Source organism: Pelobates fuscus, chromosome 11 (genome assembly GCF_036172605.1).
Source record: "Pelobates fuscus isolate aPelFus1 chromosome 11, aPelFus1.pri, whole genome shotgun sequence".
Classification (NCBI taxonomy): domain Eukaryota; kingdom Metazoa; phylum Chordata; class Amphibia; order Anura; family Pelobatidae; genus Pelobates; species Pelobates fuscus.
In genome coordinates this window covers 115,066,037-115,088,691 of record NC_086327.1, presented here as the reverse complement: position 1 = coordinate 115,088,691, position 22,655 = coordinate 115,066,037, and the positions used below count along the sequence as shown (strand labels likewise).

Here is a 22,655-nt window from a genome sequence, read left to right as displayed (position 1 = left end):
ACCGACACCATCAGCACTGCAGACCCCACTTCCAGCGATGCAGCTGCACCGGGATCTCGCCGTCCTTCACCCACCCTGGACCCAAGGCCAGGATCCAGCTTCCAGTGGGCAGACCTCTCTTCCTCCAGAGAGTGTAGCAGGAACAAGAACAGTTCTTACAAGAGCCTACCCTGGGGAGTATAGTGTGATTATAGCAATCCCCAAGCGTGAGCCAAGGCTTCAAGAAAGGGTCAAGCAGGTCTGTTTAATGAGCACCAAAGGACTTTCTCTTATATAAGTTTTCCCACCAGGTTACCACCCATGTGGACCTGGTGGTACACAGGACATGCAGTTACAATAGCCAATCAAAACAGAACAGTACAGTCAGACACTCCCAGCCAAAGCACACAAACCCTCCCCTCTACCTGTGATATAATTACCGAACACAATGGGTTAACTTAATTATCACAGGCAGGAAAATATATAGTTTTATACAATATTCATAACTTCCAAACCATACATGCAATTTCCATGTCCATAAAAGTTACATATTCTGAACCAGCATTATCAGTATACAAACATATTCAAAAATCATACAATTTGGTCCAGTGGTTCAAAAGATAGGTGCAAGTCCTATTTGACTGACTGCAAGCATGGCTTTCCTGCCCAAAACAGTTCCACAGATTTAGGCTGTGCAGCCGGTTTATCTTTTCCTCTATCCTGGAAATAATTGGCTTAAGTGGGTGTGGTAACTTAATTATCTCCAGATACAGGGAATATCTCCATTTACAACAACAGTAAAAATACATAAAAAATACATCATTCCTATTATACTGAACAGAACCCCCACATTCAACCTATCCCCAGATAGCTTGGATCTGAGCGCTCAATATATCCGAACAGTGCTAAGATCCCATGAACAGAATAAAATCGCCATGGGGTTAAAGTTTAGCAAGGGCTGATGAGAGATCGAGGAGGGACAAAGCAGCCAGTTTAAACTGGTCTGGCAGTGTCCCTGGGACAACGCCCTGCTGGAGAAACAATAGACAGGGAAAAGGGGGAGGGGAAGAGGCACATTTTGTTATGTAATTAAAGGGGCAGAAAAAGTGTGTTACAATCCAATATGCCCAAATAATGTTTTTAAAGGGCCATACACCCCAGAGCCATAGTCATAAGGCAGGAGGCTGGCAATCAGGCTCCTCCAAAAGCCAGGGGCAAAGGGCAGTTTGTCGCATAAAAAGCCAGTGACAAAGGGCAGTTTGTCATATATCTTCCCTTTTGCGGGGAGACTAACCAGGTATCTGCCCTTCTGTCGGTCAGTGCCTGAGTTAGTCGAGCAACCCACCCACAAATAAAAATTAGCAAAGTATCCCCCCCACAATAAATGGTACTGGCCTGTAGATCCCAGGTTGTAGCATGAAAGTTCAGCATCCTCTGTCTTCTTGGTGCAGCTAGGCAAACAGCTGGGGTACTTGGGGGGGCAGAGGCCAGCGGTGCTCTGCCCTAAGGCCAGTGCTTCTGCTGGGGCAAGGGGGGTACAAGCCAGCACTGCAACAAGGCTGTTGGTAGGGCAGAGGCCAGCAGCGCCCTGCCTTGATGCCAGATCTTCTGCTGGGGTAGCCTGCAGGAAGTCAGGCACTGGACAAGGGGAAAAGGAAGTGCAAAGGCTAACAGTGCTCTGTCCTGATGCCAGCTCTTCTGCTGGAAGGGAGTCAGTGAGTATCGCAGACTCATACACTGCCCTCAGGACTCAGGTGAGAATTAGCTGGGGAGAGGAGGGCTCACTTACCTCCTCCCGGTATTCCTGCTGGGATGGTTGGGAATCTGGCCCGGCGTCCAGCATCCCTGTAGGATTGGCACAGAGACCGCGGTCCCATCTGCGCCAGTGGGGTTAGGGTTGCTTTCCCCCTGTAGTTGAGCTGAGAAACCAGGTGTACCCTCTCCCGGTTGCCTCCACTCCCCAGGACGCTGGTTGCTGTGAGGAAGACGGACCAGGCATCTCCTCCTCCTGGAACTCAGGCCGCCGCTGGGGAGGGAGACCGATTGTCTCCTCTACCTGTGAGATGCACTGCAGCTGGGGATCTGGACCGGCTCTCCAGCATCCCTGTAGGGCCGGTAGACAAACCTCGGTCCCATCTCCACCTGCCATTTGGGGGTCCTCCCAGGACCAGTCTATGAGGTTCGCTGCCTTGGGTACCTCTGGCTGCTGTTGAAGAGGGAGGTCGGTTGCCTCCATTCCCCAGGACACTGGTTGCTGTAAGGTGGAGGGATCGACCATCACCTCCTCCTGGAACTCAGGCCACCGCTGGGGAGAGAGACCAGTTGCCTTCTCTCCTGGTGACTCAAGCTGCTGCTGGGGATCTGGGCTGGCTGCCCAGCATCCCTGTAGTGCCAGTAGAGAGACCTCGGTCCCATCTACACCTGCCATCTGTGGGTCTTCCCAGGACCAGTCTATGAGGTCCCCTATTTCTGCAGCTGGTAGTGAAACAGGGGATACTGTGACCAAGTCTATAGAGGACAGGTACTGCTGCTGAGGTGTGGACCGACTATCTCTGTTCCTGGTAGTATACTTGGTCGCCATGCTAAGCTGAACAGATGTTGGTAGCTCTGCTCCAGCTCCCACTCCATTGTGACCAGATGAATCAGGTCTGGCCCCAGGTCATTCACTCTGGGAAGATCCAGTAGGGCTTCCCTGATGTCGTGGATGTCCCAGAGCCGACATTCTGCTGGACATCCAAAGTCATTGCCCTCCTCAAAGGCCTCCCACAGTAAGCCTGGGCCATTATAGTCCTCTCCTTCCAGCATATGGTTGTCAGTCATCTAGGGGTTGCGCCGGGTGGCGTACCACTTTAGTGCCTGGTAAGCTTTGTCCAGCCACAACTCCTTCCAAATCAGGTCCCACAGTTCTGTCACCCACTCATTCAGGGGTTGCTCTCCTAGGAAAGGTGGCCGCAGGGCTAGGAGTACTTGGAACCGCTGTTCTTCACAGGGAAGACTCGCTCTCCGCTGCCGCTGTACCTCCTCTAAGGCCTCATACCACAGCTCCTTTCGAGTGGCATCTCTCCAGTCCAGTATGCCCTCCTCTGATACAGGCCCATCCTGTTGGGCCAAGTGTTGCTGCAACCTTCAGAGAAACTCCTCCTCACATGGAGATTCTGCACGGGTGCTAGCTTGCTCCATTCCCCCGAGTTCCTCTGTAGACAGGGGTGCTGCACGAGTGCTAGCGTTGCCCTCAATTATAGCTCCATAACATATAGCTCTCTTCCTCCAGAGAGCGTAGCAGGAATAAGAACAGCTCTTACAAGAGCTTACCCTGGGGAGTATAGTGTGATTATAGCAATCCCCAGAGTGTAGTTATCCCATCCCCCAAGCATGAGTCAAGGCTTCAAGAAAGGGTCAAGCAGGTCTGTTTAATGAGCACCAAGGGACTATCTTTTATACAAGTTTTCCCACCAGGTTACCACCCACGTGGACCTGTGGTACACAGGACATGCAGTTACAATAGCCAATCAAAACAGAACAGTACAGTCAGACACTCCCAGCCAACACACACAAACCCTCCCCTCTGCCTGTGATATAATTACTGAACACAATGGGTTAACTTGCCCTTTGTCACTCGCACAATGACTAAATTTCAATCAGATTTACCATGAGTAATTATTATAAGTGTACATATTTATGCACTGTTGTGGATGGAGTAATTTTCCCACCATTTCCGCTTTTTCGTCTTTTGTGCCATTTCTCCTAGTTTATTTTCTAAATGTTTATTTTATTATATTTTAAAAAATGTTCAATAAAAATAATTTGAAAAGAAGTGCAAATTCAATTTCAATTTGTCATTTTAACAATATTCTACTGATCTGAAACTAAATTTGATATATTGTGAATAAGTCTGTTTAAGATTCTGTAAAGAACGTCGAGTCTTACTAAACTACATATCTTTATTCTAAGTATAGAACACCGATAAGTAAGCATCATAAAACGAAACTATAGAATGAAGGTGTGTTCTACCTCCTACACATACGCGTACAACAAAGGTCTTTTACTAAATAATTCTGGTGACTTCATTCTCTCCACCCTGTTCTAACTATTTTTATTGGAATTATATATTATAAACATGTAATCTTCTTCATATGATTAACAATCACGCAACTAATCATGGAACAATTGCACAAGAATACAGTGATTATGAAAGGAGAGAAATCATAAAATTTCACAAAAGCTATAAATAGAAAGGAGTGCCAATTTTTATGTTAACATGACTGTTTAGCATTGTATTACCTTTATTAATGTATATGCATGTATAAGATATTAAACAAAATATAACTATAATGAGGGGGTGGAACCAGCAGCCATACTGTGAGTACGCATCTCCCACGAGTTCCATGCATAAACTCACAAAACGAGCAAAAATGCAAGATTTTCCATAACTACCCTCACACAAACCTTCTATATTCCTCTCTGAAGGTATAGGGCATTGTAGCAAAAAATATTAGCTGGATATACTCCTTCAACCAACGACATTGGCAATATCCTGAGGAGGCTGCAAATATCCCAGAGGCCTGAAATGGCGCCGCTGTCAGTTGGGCCCTTGCAAGCATCCTGTGAGGTGTCCTTGGTGGATGAGAAGCATTATGATCTAAGGGCAACCACCCAACCCATACACTCACCTCCCAAGCCTGGTGCCAAACCTCTGGTCACTGAAGACATGCTGAGGGACCTCCTGCATGAACTGTGCCATAACAACGCAGCTGACATCGGTCTGTTCCGGAAAGAAATTAGTGGGGTATCGGCACACCTGCACAACACTGGGTTGAATACTGCTGATCATGAGACCCACATAGCAGAACCAGCTCTCAACTTTGCAACATATTCAGGCACTGACCCAAGACCTCATGTCTGCCATGGAGGATAATTGATGCTTGAAAAACGTCAAAATCTGGTCTGCCTGACAATCTCAAAACTGATGAATTCCCACACGTTTTATGCAGGTTACTTACTGTGCTATTTTGGCAAAACCAGCCAAATTAATACCTCTGGATGGGTGGTACGGACTTTCCAGACCTGTAACAAGCACCCCAGGAACCGGCAGGGACACTATCATACAATTCCAGCTGAGTGAGTCTCATCTGACCTTCATGGTGGCCATCTGCAACAATTCCCCTTTTCATTTTAACCCCTTAAGGACACAACTTCTGGAATAAAAGGGAATCATGACGGTATATGTCCGTCATGTGTCCTTAAGGGGTTAAGGAACACTTCTTAACTTAACTTAACAGACTGGCGACACTTGCTGTGTCCCCTGACTAATTAACTCATTATTCACACAATACTATATCGCTGGAGTGTGCCTAGAGGCCTAACTATACCCAGGGACTTTGGTGGCCAGAGAATCACTGCTGCTTCTGTGATTTTCAATATGCTACAGAACTAAAGTGCCTATTCCACTGATAGCTCTGACTTTTACTGCCTGGGATCCTGCGAATGTCCGCTCACACCTAGGGGACCCATCATCTAACCTGGTGTCCTGAACTCTATGAGAGAATACATTGAGCTCTTTGTATTTTGTTTTGTCTTTCCTTTCTGTTTTTCGCTTCTGTTTGCATAATGTTTCAATGACACGTGAGATGTTCCTACGAACACTGTCTTTTGCTCATATCTCTTGGTAACAGCTGATGAGAGTTGCATATCACTTACGCTATCTCCTTTATTCCCCTCCTCCTTCCCCCCTCCCCCGCGCAACTCTAGATCATATCTTCTTAAGAACCCTCAAATGGAGGATTTAGTCTCTAAAGCATATCTGCTGCCATTTGCCTCTTAATGGGCCATCCATCGTAATGGATATGATAGAAACATTTAAATACATAAAGGGAATCAACACAGTAAAGGAGGTGACTATATTTAAAAGAAGAAAAACTACCACAACAAGAGGACTTAAGTGGTAGAGGTTAACACAGTAAAGGAGTTTAAGCATGCGTGGGATAGGCATAAGGCTATCCTAACTATAAGATAAGGCCAGAGACTAATGAAAGTATTTAGAAAATTGGGCAGACTAGATGGGCCGAATGGTTCTTATCTGCCGTCACATTCTATGTTTCTATGTTTCTATGTAATAGAGGCATCCGCTTGCGCCCTGCCCTTATTGCTCATCCTATAACTCTTGGATGAGGGTAGCATTACTGATAACTAGCTGTTTCTCTTTACAATAATGTATTTTCACAAAAACCCACAGTCTCTTGTATTTTGCTAACTGTGATTTATATGTGCCATATTGCGCTGTTCCTAATGGTTGTATACTGACTGTCTCATTGTTATGGTGATACGGTTGTTATAGCTGGATTGTGAATGAAGAAATATTAAATATATATATATAACTATCATCATCACATCTCACTTAAAAGTACATACATTACATTTATTTCAAGCCATAAAACAAAGTTTCAAAATCAAGGTAGATTGCAATGGTAACTCAGCTGCTCATAAACAACTTTTGAACTATTATTTTACTGGAAAAGGGGATATATATATATGGATACACACACACACACACACATGTTAAAAAAGCAATAGCAATAGCAGCCTACAATGCTCTGTGCTCTCTTTATGTAGCCTGACTTCTCTAAACAGAATATACATATTTTTGCATTATGTGCTTAATAGGCTTTTCTATACTCTGCGCTAGCCACTACCTATCTCAGACAGACTATGATATCTATTTCAGACTAGTTCAGACTATTTTAGACTATGATATGTATTTCTGTTTTAGAATCCTAATTATAGAACATTATTTAATTAAAAGATGCACACTAATAAAAGGGACACTCTAAGCACCAAAAACACTTCATATTTATGTAGTGGTTGTGGGGCATGTGCTTGGTTGCTTTTTTCTGGCGTTGTAGAGCATTGGCATGCTTTAAAGGGCACTTTTTCATGAAGACCTTTGAAAGTCACTTCTAGCATCACCATTCAACATGCACACAGCGTGATTATACCAAACACTATTATTGGTTCTCATAGAAAAGCTTTGGATCAAGTGATTCTGCATGAGAAAAATGTAGTTAGTTGTATGCAGCAATTGATGTGCATGTGCCATAGGTCTCTATGAGAAGTCTTGGATTAGACTAAGAACATCTCAACTGATGATCTCAGAAGAGACTGAGAAGCTGCCAATAAGAAATGTCCAGGCTCTGAATTACAGGCATATTCAATCTTTTTTTTTTTTTTTTTACTTTTATCATTTTAAAAGTGGGCCCCATATTCTTAATGAAAAAAGGAACACGCAGAGGTTAAAAATAAATATAAGGCAGAGGTCGATACATTCAGTAGAAGTAATTGAGAGTAGCTTTTCTCACCTGAAATGCATATTGCTAGCAATTCACCTGTGTATCATAGGTAACTTAGAAATTAGACATGGAGCTGTTAATATGTAACCTGACCTTGTAATCATACACTCAGTCACTGCTGAATAGCAGAATAAACTGTGATTACTATACAGCCCTGCCCCTAATAATTTGCATCATAACAGCTGGTTATAAAGGTGGCACGGTTCCTCTTGACAGTTTCACTAGTACTGGGTGCTAATTATCAGTGCAGGACTGTACCTCCATCGCAATGGCTGTGAAAGAAGTATCTGCTTTTCTGTTTATCCTTAGTCTTGTGCTGTTTCCCAAGTACAGTACCAGCAATAGTACTCTTTGCAATCCACTGCCTGTTAATGCAAACATCCGTGAGAATATTTTGATAGATGTGAACCCCACAGCACTTACTGACAATACAGTCTATACAGGTAAGTTTATCTCATTATAGAACTTAGCATGGTTGTTTACTTTAACTTTTAATCAATCCATTGTAGCAATGAGAAAAAAAATAATCTGTAATCTGTTTCCTTTTCACATATAAGCAAATATAGATGCTGGATCATGTCCTGTTCACTTAGAAGTAAATAGAAATGGTTGTTCATAACAGTTGTAGTTCAAGAACAAATACACAGCTGAACAATTTATTGAATCACTAAATTGTAAATTACCAAATTGTAATTTCATTTTTAAATCAAATGTAGCAATACAAAAAACAATTACATCCAAACGGATATCAAAAGAATACAGTTTTAAAAGTAACTGTGAGTTCAACTGTGCTAAATTTGCTCTTAACCTCAATACATATTTGCCTATAAAATTTAACTTTCTTCTGCATTGTTCTGTTCTCTGTACTGAAAGGCAAACTATAAGCAATTCATTACTTAAAAAAATATATGATAATACACGGACACAAAGGGTTTGTTAACATAGAGGGTATACTAACTTAACATGAGATCTGTCTCAAATTTCAGCTTAATTTTTATAGTAAATTATCTTGCCTCCAATATATTTAATGGAATATATATTTGCTTAGCTTTGCTTCCCAAAGACCTTTGCATGTAGAAAGCGTATGTGTACCATATGGTATCTAAATCATATGACCGAAAACTGGAGGTCTAAAGTAATGTACCAGTAAGGCATTATTTTTGCAAATATGGCCAACAACACAAAATATTAAATATTAATACATTATATATATATATATATATATATATATATATATATATATTTGCCTCGCTGTTCTTGTAAGATTGAATATCTTCTCTGAATAAGAAAGGACAGACATCTATAAGGTAAATAAATACCTTATTCTTTATGGCATACATATTGAACGTACATATTGAAATTACCAAAAAGTTTACACAATACGGAAGGATATCATCATATATTCATCATATTTTTTATTATTCATCATCATTTAAAGTGCTATCTAAAACAGCTTGCATAACATGTATCCTGAATGGGGTTGATGGAAAAAAATACAAAACCAAGGCAGACAATTATATAATCAGCTGTGCACCAAAGCTTTACCTGTTCATTTATAAGCGTGTCATCTTTAAAATCATAACTTTGATGATGTGTTTATAAAAACCTGAGCTATAGCAATCATTTTTGACAACGAAAGCTCCACCATTATCGTGATGACGTCCCTTTTTTCTTTCTTGAGCAATTTATTCCAAATATATGTTGAAGAGAAGAAGCATGTTTGTGTGTGTTTTGGTCCTGTTATACTGCACTGAAATATATGTTGATGCTTCATTGTTACAATAAAATATGTAATGAAATGAAAAGGAACATCAGAGGGAAATGAGAACATTTTATAAGGACAGCATGAGTGCTTACTGCAATATTTGTTTCTATTTCACTGAGCATAGTCTGACATTATTAATGGGAGATAGCTTTAAACCACTATTCTCAATTCTATTATGTTGACCTGTACGTAACAGTTATTTCACAAGGTCAAAAAGTACATCTGTACTTTCTTCTTCCTTCTTTTTTACTTGTGATTTATAGAGCAACAGCAGTAGCTTTGTATCGAATTTAATTCCAAACTCCTGTATTAACATTAGTCTTAGAATCTAATGAATATTCTAGGTCGAAAGAAAACGTTCGTATGGCTGTTGTTTGGATATGGGTTTTCTTTTGGACATTTTCAATTCAAACATATATCTATTCTATAACCACATATTCCATTTGTTCATGGTAATGTAAATTCTTATAGTAGAAAATTCCAATATTTAGTCATTAACATTTATGGAGAAGGCAATCAGCTTTCCAATTACCCCATTGCTTTTGGGTAAATTACCACATTCTCATATAGCCTGATGCATTTGCAAAGTTTGTGCGCATGTTATCCCATATGGAACTTATGTACACTTGGACCTCTTCTGAGTGAGCAATGTCTTTGCCTTAAGTAGAACAAACCGATCTATTGTGCTCCATCAAAGTTCTTGTTCATCTTAATGAGTTGAACACTAGGATGGCTATGGCATCTCCGGCCAGTCATTACTATTAGTATTCCACTCCATTCAGAGGTGGAAGAGAAGAAGGAGATAGAGAAGAGGGAGTTGGCTCATGCTCTATATATATTGCACACAAACATGGATGGAGGGAAAGTGGTTATCATTGCTGAGAGTCCTATAAACCTTTACTTATTGGAGTCAGCCTCCTACTCATTGAGCACAAGATGGCAAAAAGGGAAGCACAGTCAGATTCTCTCGAATAATGAATATCAAGTCAAAGATGCCATCAAGAAGTATATGGCAAAAAGTCCTTTATTCCTTTATAGCATTTAACAATTCTCACTGATTAAATAATTTGCTCACTTGATGATTGTCTCCCATAGGTGAGGCAACGGGTTATTCAATCTCTTATGAAACTTTTAGTTAACAAACTAAAAGTTATCTGAGTTTTTAACAAAACTCATTGAATGACTTTCTATCGGCCCAAATACATAGCCGTGCTTTGTAGGGAAACAATATATATATATATACATATATATATAAATATATTTATTTAAATTTGTATTTCACTTTTTGCTTCTTCTTCATGATTCTAAGTATCAGTATCTGGATTCTGTTACAAGAAACTGCATATAAAGGAATCTAAACTTATAATTGTACCATGATGAAAAAGCTTTAACATTTGCAAAAACTTTTAAAAATTCCATTATTACTAAGAAACAACGTAGAAAAAGGTAACTAAACCGCAACATAATTGGTTAACATTTTTTTTTTTTTTTTTTAATACAGAGGTTTCTCACCTTTAACATATTTAGGGAAAGTCGCACCTTTTTGGTTTTGAAATAATGAGTAACTTTAGGGATAAGCCAGTTCACATGTTACTTGAACACGATGTTTATCTTGCCAAAAGGCAGCTCCCTATACAACCAATTATTATGTTGATATTATGAAATGCAAGCTCAGGAGCTAAGTAGTGGATTTTTTGTGTCCCGATTCCAACTCATGTTTGAACTGTCTATCCAAGTTGTTTATTTTATTATTTTATTTTTATTTTTTTGCTTTGTTTATTTTTTTTCACTTGAACTAATAATCCTTTAACTGGTGCTATGTAAGCCTTAACAGTGCCAGCGAGGTGATGAGAAAGTAACACTAAAAATATACATTCTTCAAAAGAATGGATGTACTGGGTTGGACATTTCTTTTTGGACGCTAAACCTGAACTTTGGAGATGTACAGACGAAACTATTTAGAACTATTGTTCTAAAAATCATTTTATCAATAATTCAAGAAAAGCAAAGATTACTAATATATATTTTTTTTTTAAATCTACAAATATAATTATATAATATTTATTCAATAATACAAATAGTTATTGGAATATATAATTATCTTCTCTCTGAATATAATATATCAGATTCCTTGAACTTAGATTTCGGTAGATTTTATTCAAATACAAATCCTTTGTGTTCCTTTCAAGCATTTTATAGACTTGGAGCTGGCCCAATAACTATTAGATACTATATGACATAATTATAGCCTGCATGGGAGCAGGAATCTACAGGTAGAAAAGGATATATGAATAAGTCGATGGGGAAATAATTATTATGAAACATGGAATACATTATGAAATGTAATAACATTTATATTTGTCTCATGTGTCTCATACATCTCTCATAACCACTATAGAAACATTGATAGCACTGCCATGGAAGAGCTGATGTCTCATTGCATATCCTCACTTTAAATGTTAGGTATTTAATTGTTGAATGTAATTGTTTGGAGCCTTTATCCAAATGCTTAGCTTTTTGTATCTAGGTACATGACATAAATAAACATTTATGTCCAGGCTTATCGGTGTGTCAGATTTATCAGGAATGATCATAAAGACACGTCACACGTACACAGAATATTTCACTCATTCCATTTCTTAGGAAAAAAAACTCTACCTTATCTACCCTTATCTTTCCAACTTATCTGGCTTCTGCGTTTAAGCAACATTTTTATTAATATATGTCGCTTAAAGTGTAACAGAAAGAAAAATAAGTCTCGGTAAAAAAATGATAAGGTACTTATAGTGAGACATTAATAAATAGCAATATTCCTATAGCGAAATGCTTTTTATTTGTGTAAAAAAAAAGTAATTCTAAAACACTATCGCCACTCTGTAGAATATGATGAATGAAAATGATTATTTATATACCAGGGCCAAAACTAAGATCCTTCCTGAATTCATAATATGTACACGTTTGTGCACATGCAATTGTTATTAAAGAAGTGTGTTTATTTAGAGTGGACCTCCCCTAGCATAAACTATGCAGAGATGAGACATACAATGTAAGTCTATATATCCCGTGATGTAATTTGAGATTGGGTCTATAAATGGGGCATAATTTAAATTTAACCCCTTAAGGACCAAACTTCTGGAATAAAAGGGAATCATGACGTGTCACACATGTCATGTGTCCTCAAGGGGTTAAGCTAAATACAAGTTTGAAAACTGAAAGCACAGTCTGATCAGGTTCGAGATAAGTAAGATGATATGTGAACAAAAAAGGTTTATACAGCTTTTGATGACTCCAGGTTTTCATGAACTGTTCCAGTTTTAGAACTACTTAATGCTGGCAAAGCATCATGGAAGATGTAGTTCTAAAACAGCTGGAGATCCATATGTGGCCAATCCTTGTATTGTGAATGCTTCACCAAAGAGTATTATGTCTGTACTTGGCAATTATTGATAACAGTAACAATGCATGTTATTCTTTTTTCAGTTCATGTGACCTTTAATGGAACTGCTATCAGTACACTGATTCTAGAGGCTCTATCAAACGACAGTAGAGTGGGAAATTGGCAAGGCGGAGATTGTGTTCAAGATAGTGGATTTGTTTCTAATACATCTATAGAATGGACGTCACCCGCAAACCTGTCATCTGTTACGATAAAGTGAGTGTTTGGCAGGAAACTATATGAGCATATAGTTATTAAGCATGTGTCATTTTATTTTAACGCCATGTCTCTCTTTTCAAGAACACATTTATACAATTGTATTACTTCTCTATTGTCAGATAAAGAGTTTACAGACCTAAGAAATAAGAATTTTGAGCCCGTGTACAGCTGAGTTCTGACTCCTATCATTCAGTGATACACACAAAGGAGATTAATCTTAGCCTTTGAAGACAAACCGCAATAAAGTAAAGCAGGGGCAAAAAGTGCTCATTTTCTTAGTTCCACAAAATATAGAAACATTCACAGAAGATATGGGTGACTTAAACACTTAATTCATTTGTAAACTTAGTCACTAAACCAAAAATTGTCAGGAGTTAACCAGGAGATAGCAGATTTTGGACAAAACTAGTTGAGTTGGATAATTTTTCCATTTTGACTATTTGGAGCCAATCAATTTTAATTTATTTGTCAATATCCAACAATTGCCAGTTTTGAAAATCAAACATGTTGTGTCTGACACGTATGCCTCGATTTAAAGGAACACTATAGTGCTACTAATGCAAACGTGTTTTCCTGACACTATAGATATAAATAGCTATTTAGTCTCCCGTGCCACCCTTAGCTCAGGTTGGCTGAGATCATCAAATTTGACGATCTTAGTCAATCCAATGCTTTCTCAATGCTCCAATGCTTTCTCAGCATCTCTTCATAGAGATGCTTTGAATCAATGCATTTCTTTAGGGAATGTTCACCACCTCTATGCAAAACTTAGTGTGTTGTGTAGCACTGACCCAGGAAGCACCTCTAATGGTAGTCTCAGTGACTGCCACTGGAGGTGTCCCTAGGTACTAACACAGAAAAGACAGTGTTCACATTAAAATGCCTGCAGGGACATGCTATACTTACTAGAACAACTACATTAAGCTGTAGTTGTTCTGGTGACTATAGTGCCCCTTTAATATTGATGGATAAGATTTTTAAATGATGTAATATGTTTGAATAAGCTTTTAAAATGGTTTAATATTAGAAGATTGTATTAAATACTCTCTTTCTGGGGCCTCATTATAAAAGTTGTGGCGTGTTTAATTTGCCACAATGATGTCCTTACTAGACTAGACTTACTATATTAACACTGTATTTTAATTAACTTGATGGTCTAGTAAGGACATCATTGTTTGGATTGAGATCCATTCAATCAGTCATTGAGGCAAATTAAACACAGTGCTTAGCAGTCTCCTTGAACTTCATGATCCAAGAATAAGGCGACAGTTTGCCATTGTACAGTATGTATCTCTAAATTAAGTATAGTGATGTGTACTGTATGTTTTGTTTATTATATGTTTTTTTTGTGTAGCTATGCCATTTTTGATTTTACAGTCTTCTTTACTTGCAATTAATCTTACATTACATTTTATAGCCAATAAACTAAATTGACATAAAACTTTGTGATAACACTTTAATTGGTTTACTCCACTGTAATTAACCCACACCCAATTTACAAAGGTACACTGATACCCAGCAGCTGTTTATTGCTTTCACGAGGAACATAATTAGTTTCTGTATGCAAATCTTGACTTTCTCTGCAAACTTTACCCTTTGTATAACAAAAAGGTTTCCTTAACCAGATAGCAACGTGAGCATGCACTGTTTGTAATTGTCACATGTTAGTACAGATGGCAAACCTTCCGATTTCACTGTACACAAAGTGTGCATATTAACAGCATTCTGATCTTATTGCCTTCAAATTATATCTGACCCTATTCTCTCTGACATCTGATTCAGTTCTTAGGCTACTCTTGGCAACTATCTGAAAATGTACAGTATAAGCGGGCATGATGGTTATATGTATTCTGGGAAATTATCATGGTATATGCATAATTACCAGATGTTTATTTATTTAGCAAAAAAAGAGTAAACCAATTTACATTTTCTTTCAGTGCTTTTATCATCACGGTGGATGGAAACTTCACAGCTTCTAAAGTTCTAAATGCTAGTAAGTTAATAAAAAAAAAAATAATCTTTCATTAGTTATTTACTTAGATTTGTGAGATGTATACATTGCTGTTTGCCTAATTTGAATTGCACATCTAAAGTTCTTGACAACTGTATAGACATATTTACAGTTGCATTTGAGTTTAGAGTTAGATGGAAAAAAATGTTTCCTGTAGAGAATCCCAGTTTTTGCTTCATAACATATCTGTCTAAAAAAATTTCTCTAAATCCAAAACAGCAGTATTAAACATAAAAAAACCCCTGCCAATTGGAGATCACCTTAATAGTGAAAACTCGGAAGCAATATATGCCGTATACTATTCTTGCTTCTATTTTGTTTAAATGGAATTAATTCACTCAAATACTTTCCATTTGTTTCGTTTAGGACATTATAACAACCTTTTTTTTTTTTTTTTACCTGGAACATTAAGATCCATTTCTTAAAGTGTTTATTTGAGATGCAGTCATGCATGGCCACTTGATCTTGTTTTGCTACTTGAAATATCGGTAACTGGAATTTGAGATATAGTTACACTGACTTGTTACTAAACTACGTCTTACATCATCTAAAGTATTAAAAAAATTGTGCCATTTTACAATTGTGTAAAAGTTAACTTGCCTTTCTCACTTCAAACTGAAATGCGTTGACTGAATTCATTCTACAATAATTTGCTTCTTTAAGTATTTGAAATTATAGAAAGATAAAACTATGAGGGAAATATTACTTTGCAAACATTAACCACTACAGTTCAAGGTGTAGATAATAATTTCGTACATATTATGATTTACTTTGTAGAACAAAACAAGCTACCTATAGTCTCAAATCCCATCAGATGAACATTTTAGTCATATTTCATTTTCCTAGCATGCTTAGATTAACACATAGAAGTAATTTCTCAAGTTCTATCCCATAAGACTACAGCAATTCTGTGCCTTAAAAAATCGTGTTCATAATAGGAATCTGACAAATATACAAAAAGAAAAAAGACTCACTCGCCTGAACAAACACATTTTAAGTGAGTAGACAAGTGCTACTGCATGTAATAAAATACATTCACAATGTCATTGAGGTGGGGAGCACTTAACTGTACAAAAGAATATATCGATCACAGAATACTGTGTAAAACATATACTTAGTCCCATATTCTGGCAACAGGTGCTTAGATTTTTACGAAGTGCAAAAAGAAAAGACAAATACTGCAAGCCTTTCTGATAGTTTAATATGAACTCAAATAAGGTTGAGTAAACACGAGCTCCGTTTCAAACATTTGCTTTGACATACATTGCACAAATATATACACTGCAACTCTTCTTTGCTAAATTAAAGTTCCCATGAATAGTCTGTAGCTCAACAAACATATGTTTTAATAAGATTCAGAAACAATACATAAGCCATAGTGTTTCCATCCCAGTACTAATAAATGATCTATATAGATGTGTTGTTGTAGTCTTTACTATTTCCCATATGAATGGAAATTATTTTTACTCAATCACAATTTAGAGCAATATAGATGGTTTACCTCTTGAGGTTTACCTTTTGGGTGTAGACCCCTTTTCATTGTTTAATACATAGAATTTGTTTTTTGAAAAAACATTGAATTCAGAGACACAAATCCTATTAAAACTTCTATTTGAGAATCATTGTATTATATATGCTATGGCATTGTGTATAATAATATAATGTCTGTAATAAAGAGATTATATTCCTTAAAGTTTAGGGAATTATATTTTTGAGTTCATCTCTTCTTTTAATGTAATATAACTCTATAGGATCGCGAATTAAGACCAGTTCTGGGAAAAGTGTTTTACTCCATCTCAGCCTCCCCCGTTGCTCGCTCGTTAGACCTTCCCCATAGGAAAGCATTGATTAAAATGCTTTTCTATGGGGGATTTGAAGATGCTTTATGTCCTCATGCACAATGTGAAGACTTCCAGCATCAACTATGTTAAACTACAGGAAGCGCCTCTAGTGGCTGTCTGGTAGACAGCCACTAGAGGCAGTCTTAACCCGGAAATGTAAACATTGTAGTTTCTCTAAAATTACAATGTTTTACATTGCAGGGCATGGAGACTGCACTCGGACCACTTCAATGAGAGGTGTTCTGGGTGCCTAAAAAATCTTTAGATAAACTTACACTAATGATAGTTCCAAATCTACTCTAAGTCTCTAATGCAAATTTACATGAGCAATAAAAAAGTTATACTATATTTTTAGACTATCACATATATTTTTAAACTTCTTTAAATTTTACCTTTTATTTTAACTATAATTAAATTCAATCATTACAGTTACTTTTAAGGACAGGTACATATTCGACAATACAATTAAAAAAAAGTTAAATGAGTAATTGACTGAATAATTCTTCAGAAAGTGTCATTAATATATAAACATAAGAGGCAGGCAAATGTGTCCTACATTATACAAATCTGTGTTTTGTTAAAAATAAAATTATTTATCTTTCTTTTTTTTTTCAGTACCACCTACAGCAGGAAATAACACATCCAACGCTACAACTGCAGGTTAGTTAAAATGTACCTGTCATGTACCACACAAATTAATCTTAGTTTAAAAAGTATTATATTCCATGTCTTCATTGTGCCATCAAAAGTGCTAGCAAAAATGTTCTTGGTGGTTCCCCAACTGTCAATCAGAACCTTGGCATTCGACCTGTGTGCTGGCAACACACATAGTCTAATGCAGAGGAGTGATTGACAAGGTGAGCAGGAGAATCCTCCCCCTTGAAGTTCTCTTGCTTTCCATCACTGTTTTACTCCCTCATTTCTTATTGTTACTGCGGGAGTATGTGACATATTGATCCTGATATGCTGGCAGTGAAGATGGCATCTCAGCATCAGCATGGAGAATGGCCCAACTTGGGGATGTATCCCAAAGTATACATAATTGCAGCAGACAGGGAGAATACATCTGAGAATGGCGATGTTGGTGCGATTGACCACAGGTAAGTATAGACATAATAGCTCCCAAATAAATAAAAAAAATATGATTTATCACATTGATTTATTGTCTTGAGAGCTGTTAACTGTTAAAGTGAACCTGACATCCAGGGTGGATCTCTGCTTGATATGTCTGTCTTTTTATTTTTCAGCAGTGGTTAGTAGGCGAATTGAAATTTCGAGACCTGTTAATTTCCAGAGTTTCGTAATACTGAATATTTAGCGAGGTTTTTTTTTTTTTTTTTTTTTGCATAGTCCATTTTGTTTTTAGGCTTTTTAGATATGACAATATTTAAATTCAAAATGTTATAGCTGTTTTTTTTTTATAAATCCTTTACTTTAAGCCACAAAAGGCACTTTGAGGGGGTTCACTATAGGAATAAAAATATATATAAAAATACAGTTAGTTATTAGTTATTGGTGATCCTACAAACTGGTGTTACAGGGAGAACCCAAATGTAGATTGATGCAAATTGTCTTCTTCAAAGATTGGGTTAGTGAGATCTATGTGTTATACAAAAATGGTGTATTCTAGGAACCACTTGTACTCCAAAGACTGTGTTTAACTTGGAGCACTAAATGGTTTAATAGATTTAATGTAGATTTCTTTACTCAAAAAAAACTGTAATAATTTTTAATTTCAGCAGTCAAAATGCTGCATGAAAATAACTTTTCAAATTCATGTCTTTACAAAAAAATGACATATTTATTTGAATTTCAGAACCAGGAACAGTAGGAAATGCAACATCTAGTGTTACAACAGCAGGTTAGTTTATCTATCTATCTATCTATCTATCTATCTATCTATCTATCTGCATGTCTATCTATCTATCTATCTATCTATATGTCTATCTATCTATCTGTATCTCTATCGTTCTATCTATCTATCTATCTATCTATCTGTATCTCTATCGTTCTATCTATCTATCTATCTATTGATCTGTCTGTCTATCTATTGATCTGTCTGTCTGTATGTCCATGACACATTTACTTGCCAGTCATCAGGGCTAACTTGTCACTTGCCAATGGCTAATAGTGAGTGCATATTTTTAGCCCTGACATGGACTATTAAATAGAATAATAGAGAGCTGTTTGTGATAACACTATGAAATAGTATCCAGTCTTAAAGGTGAATAGGTCCTTTGTACTCCTCAAAATGTGTTTTGCTGCCAACACAAAATGCTTCAACAGAAAATGTGTGAACTAGTCATAAAAAAAACAAACCTTTAATAATATTTAAATCCATATAGTCAAAAAAGATTTGATGATAATAATAGCTTCTTAAATTTGTGTCTGTATATAAAAGTTTTTTTAGTTTTACTCCATCATCAGAAACAGCAAAAAACACAACATATTTCACAAATTCTTGACTTTATAAAACTTGTTTATTTTAATTTCAGTACCAGGAACAGGAAATACAACAACAGGTTAGTTATTGTGTCTTTCTGTCTATCTGTCTGTCTGTCTGCCTGCCTGCCTCTGTACCTCTGTCTACCTATCGATCTCTGTACCTCTGTCTACCTGTCTACCTATCTATCTCTGTACCTCTGTACCTCTGTCTACCTGTCTACCTATCTATCTCTGTACCTCTGTCTACCTATCTATCTCTGTAAATAATAATATTTAAATCCATATAGTCAAAAAGATTTGATGATAATAAGAGCTTCTTAAATTTGTGTCTGTATATAAAAGTTTTTTAGTTTTACCACTGCTGAAAAATAAAAACACAACATATTTTACAAATTCTTGACTTTATAAAACTTGTTTATTTTAATTTCAGTACCAGGAACAGGAAATACAACAACAGGTTAGTTATTTTGTCTTTCTGTCTGTCTGTCTGTCTGTCTGTCTGTCTGTCTGTCTGTCTGCCTGCCTGCCTCTGTACCTCTGTCTACCTATCTATCTCTGTACCTCTGTCTACCTATCGATCTCTGTACCTCTGTCTACCTATCTATATCTGTACCTCTGTCTACCTGTCTACCTATCTATCTCTGTACCTCTGTCTACCTATCTATCTCTGTACCTCTGTCTACCTGTATACCTATCTATCTCTGTACCCCTGTCTACCTGTCTACCTATCTATCTCTGTACATCTGTCTACCTATCTATCTCTGTACCTCTGTCTACCTGTATACCTATCTATCTCTGTACCTCTGTACCTCTGTCTACCTGTCTACCTATCTATCTCTGTACCTCTGTACCTCTGTCTACCTGTCTACCTATCTATCTCTGTACCTCTGTCTACCTGTCTACCTATCTATCTCTGTACCTCTGTCTACCTGTCTACCTATCTATCTCTGTACCTCTGTCTACCTATCGATCTCTGTACCTCTGTCTACCTATCTATCTCTGTACCTCTGTCTACCTGTCTACCTATCTATCTCTGTACCTGTGTCTACCTATCTATCTCTGTACCTCTGTCTACCTGTCTACCTATCTATCTCTGTACCTCTGTCTACCTGTCTACCTATTGATCTCTGAACATCTGTCTACCTATCTATCTCTGTACCTCTGTCTACCTGTCTATCTCTGTACCTCTGTCTACCTGTCTACCTATCTATCTTTGTACCTCTGTCTACCTGTCTACCTATCTATCTCTGTACCTGTGTCTACCTATCTATCTCTGTACCTCTGTCTACCTGTCTATCTCTGTACCTCTGTCTACCTATCTATCTCTGTACCTCTGTCTACCTGTCTACCTATCGATCTCTGAACCTCTGTCTACCTATCTATCTCTGTACCTCTGTCTACCTGTCTACCTATCTATCTCTGTACCTCTGTCTACCTGTCTACCTATCTATCTCTGTACCTCTGTCTACCTGTCTACCTATCGATCTATGAACCTCTGTCTACCTATCTATCTCTGTACCTCTGTCTACCTGTCTATCTCTGTACCTCTGTCTACCTGTCTACCTATCGATCTTTGTACCTCTGTCTACCTGTCTACCTATCTCTGTACCTCTGTCTACCTGTCTACCTATCTATCTCTGTACCTCTGTCTATCTCTGTACCTCTGTCTACCTGTCTACCTATCGATCTCTGTACCTCTGTCTACCTGTCTACCTATCTCTGTACCTCTGTCTACCTGTCTACCTATCTATCTCTGTACCTCTGTCTACCTGTCTACCTATCTATCTTTGAACCTCTGTCTACCTGTCTACCTATCTCTGTACCTCTGTCTACCTGTCTATCTCTGTCTATCACTTTCAGCATGGCAGATGTTTTGGACTACCCCTGTACTGCTTTTACAATCATAATGCTGGCAAAGCTTCAGGAGTAATAAAGATGCACTGTTTATTTTTCTGTTTACGTTTCTTTACAGGATCTACAACAACAGCTACACACACAACAAGCACTGGTTCAGCAACGCACCCCAGTTCTATGCTTATGGCTCTTATTCAGACATTTGGTTTGTTTGTGATCACTAGCCGTCTTCTATCATAAGCGAAATCTAAGAGAACTCCATAAGTACTTACGGACATAATTAGAACTTGTATCTCTGTATTTTTAAGTGTATCATAATAAGAAGACTTGGAAAAGTTAACATCAAGAATGTTCTTTGTAACAATGGACCAACTTCCGTTAAAGAGTAAAAATTGTCCACTACATTTAATAATTAAAAGTATAATCAGTTCTGTGTGATATGTTTTATATCAGTTGCTCTTAACCCAGCTCAACCCAGGCTTAATCAGCTGTCTGGCATCCTAAAGGATGGCAGATTTATAAAATATCAAGTTATTGGCATGTGTCTAGCCTTATCAAGAGAAAAAGAAGTAAAAAGCAAAGGAAGCTTTGCCAATGGCAATCGTTTTTGATTACCATTTTATTGCTTCTATACAAGTCATACCAAACCATTCACAATTTTATATCATGTGCTATGTTAAATAACATTAGTGGGAAGAATGGAAACATATTGCCTCCATATATGAACACTAAGACTTTCCAACATGGCTAATATGAAGTTGATGATGTTATGAGCATTGTTTTTATTCCAAACTAGAATGAAAATAAATCTTATGTTAAAATGACATTTAATCAGTAACATATATTAACAAGCTCGTAGTTATATTAGTAGATTGAGCATATTAAATTATATAGTTTATTACAATTAATGCCAATCTATGGAGGCTTTCAATACCATTGTTACTTGACTTGTGCATGGTAGAAACAGTGGGTTCGGCCTAAACATTTTTCAGAGAATGAGATTTAGTTGTGGACCTACAATACTCGTTCAGTTGATGGTTCAGCTCGTCTGAATATCGTCCATGAAAAATAGCTGGAAAACAATTTGTTCAAGCAAAATAGGGCAAGAAAATTGACTACTCGGTGTACTACAAAACGCATACATAATTTTAAATTCTGTACACTCTTCTGCAATTTGGTACGCAAATCAAGTGAGAAAAAGTAACCGATAGATGGAAAAAGATGAGGAACATTTAAAAAAAAAATCTATTATTATATATCATTATTAAATGTATAACATATATATATGTAAAATAATATAGATATTTTTTACTGCTCCTTCTCCCCCACCTTCCCCCCCCCTCCAGATTGGTTACTTCTCACTTGTTCTGTGAATAAATTCAACATGTAGGGGCGGTCCCCTAGCCATAAATAATATTTTTATATTAATATTGCACAAAAATACCAAATCAAATGAGCAAGTTTGGGCAATACTCCAGTCATTTTCTTGCTTACAGCTCCATATGGTGCTTTGAAAATACAGAATTCAGCCGAACCGCCTACATTTTGACGAATTGCAATTCCACCAAAACTAAATGCACAAGTCTCATAGTTACATTGCTGCACACTCTTGTGATAATTCTAACTTAATAGTTTAGGCAAGGCCTGTGTCTAGGATTTTTATATTATTATTTTATGCTATGGAATATATTGCCATACATAGAGATTGTTGGAAGTTTTGTATAAAAAAATAATCTGTAGAACAGTTAAAAAAAAAAACAAC

The 22,655-nt window shown here is 37.3% G+C and overlaps 1 protein-coding gene across 1 annotated transcript; it reads left to right on the top strand.

The window, feature by feature from the left end:
• Window positions 1-7,532: 7,532 nt before the first annotated feature.
• On the top strand, window positions 7,533-21,331 carry LOC134577316 (placenta-expressed transcript 1 protein-like). Its single transcript, XM_063436011.1, has 8 exons — window positions 7,533-7,765; window positions 12,568-12,739; window positions 14,680-14,735; window positions 17,210-17,254; window positions 18,411-18,455; window positions 19,090-19,116; window positions 19,470-19,496; window positions 21,012-21,331. Exons 1-8 carry the CDS (start codon window positions 7,591-7,593, stop codon window positions 21,131-21,133), a joined length of 669 nt encoding a protein of 222 aa, XP_063292081.1. The 5' UTR covers window positions 7,533-7,590; the 3' UTR covers window positions 21,134-21,331.
• The last annotated feature ends 1,324 nt before the right edge of the window (window positions 21,332-22,655 follow it).

Coding starts and splice junctions, on each gene's coding strand:
- LOC134577316 (XM_063436011.1), top strand. CDS start 7,591: ATGGCTGTGAAAGAAGTATCTGCTTTTCTGTTTATCCTTAGTCTTGTG. Junction 12,740..14,679: donor CTGTCATCTGTTACGATAAA/GTGAGTGTTTGG, acceptor ATTTTCTTTCAG/TGCTTTTATCATCACGGTGG. Junction 17,255..18,410: donor ATCCAACGCTACAACTGCAG/GTTAGTTAAAAT, acceptor TTTGAATTTCAG/AACCAGGAACAGTAGGAAAT.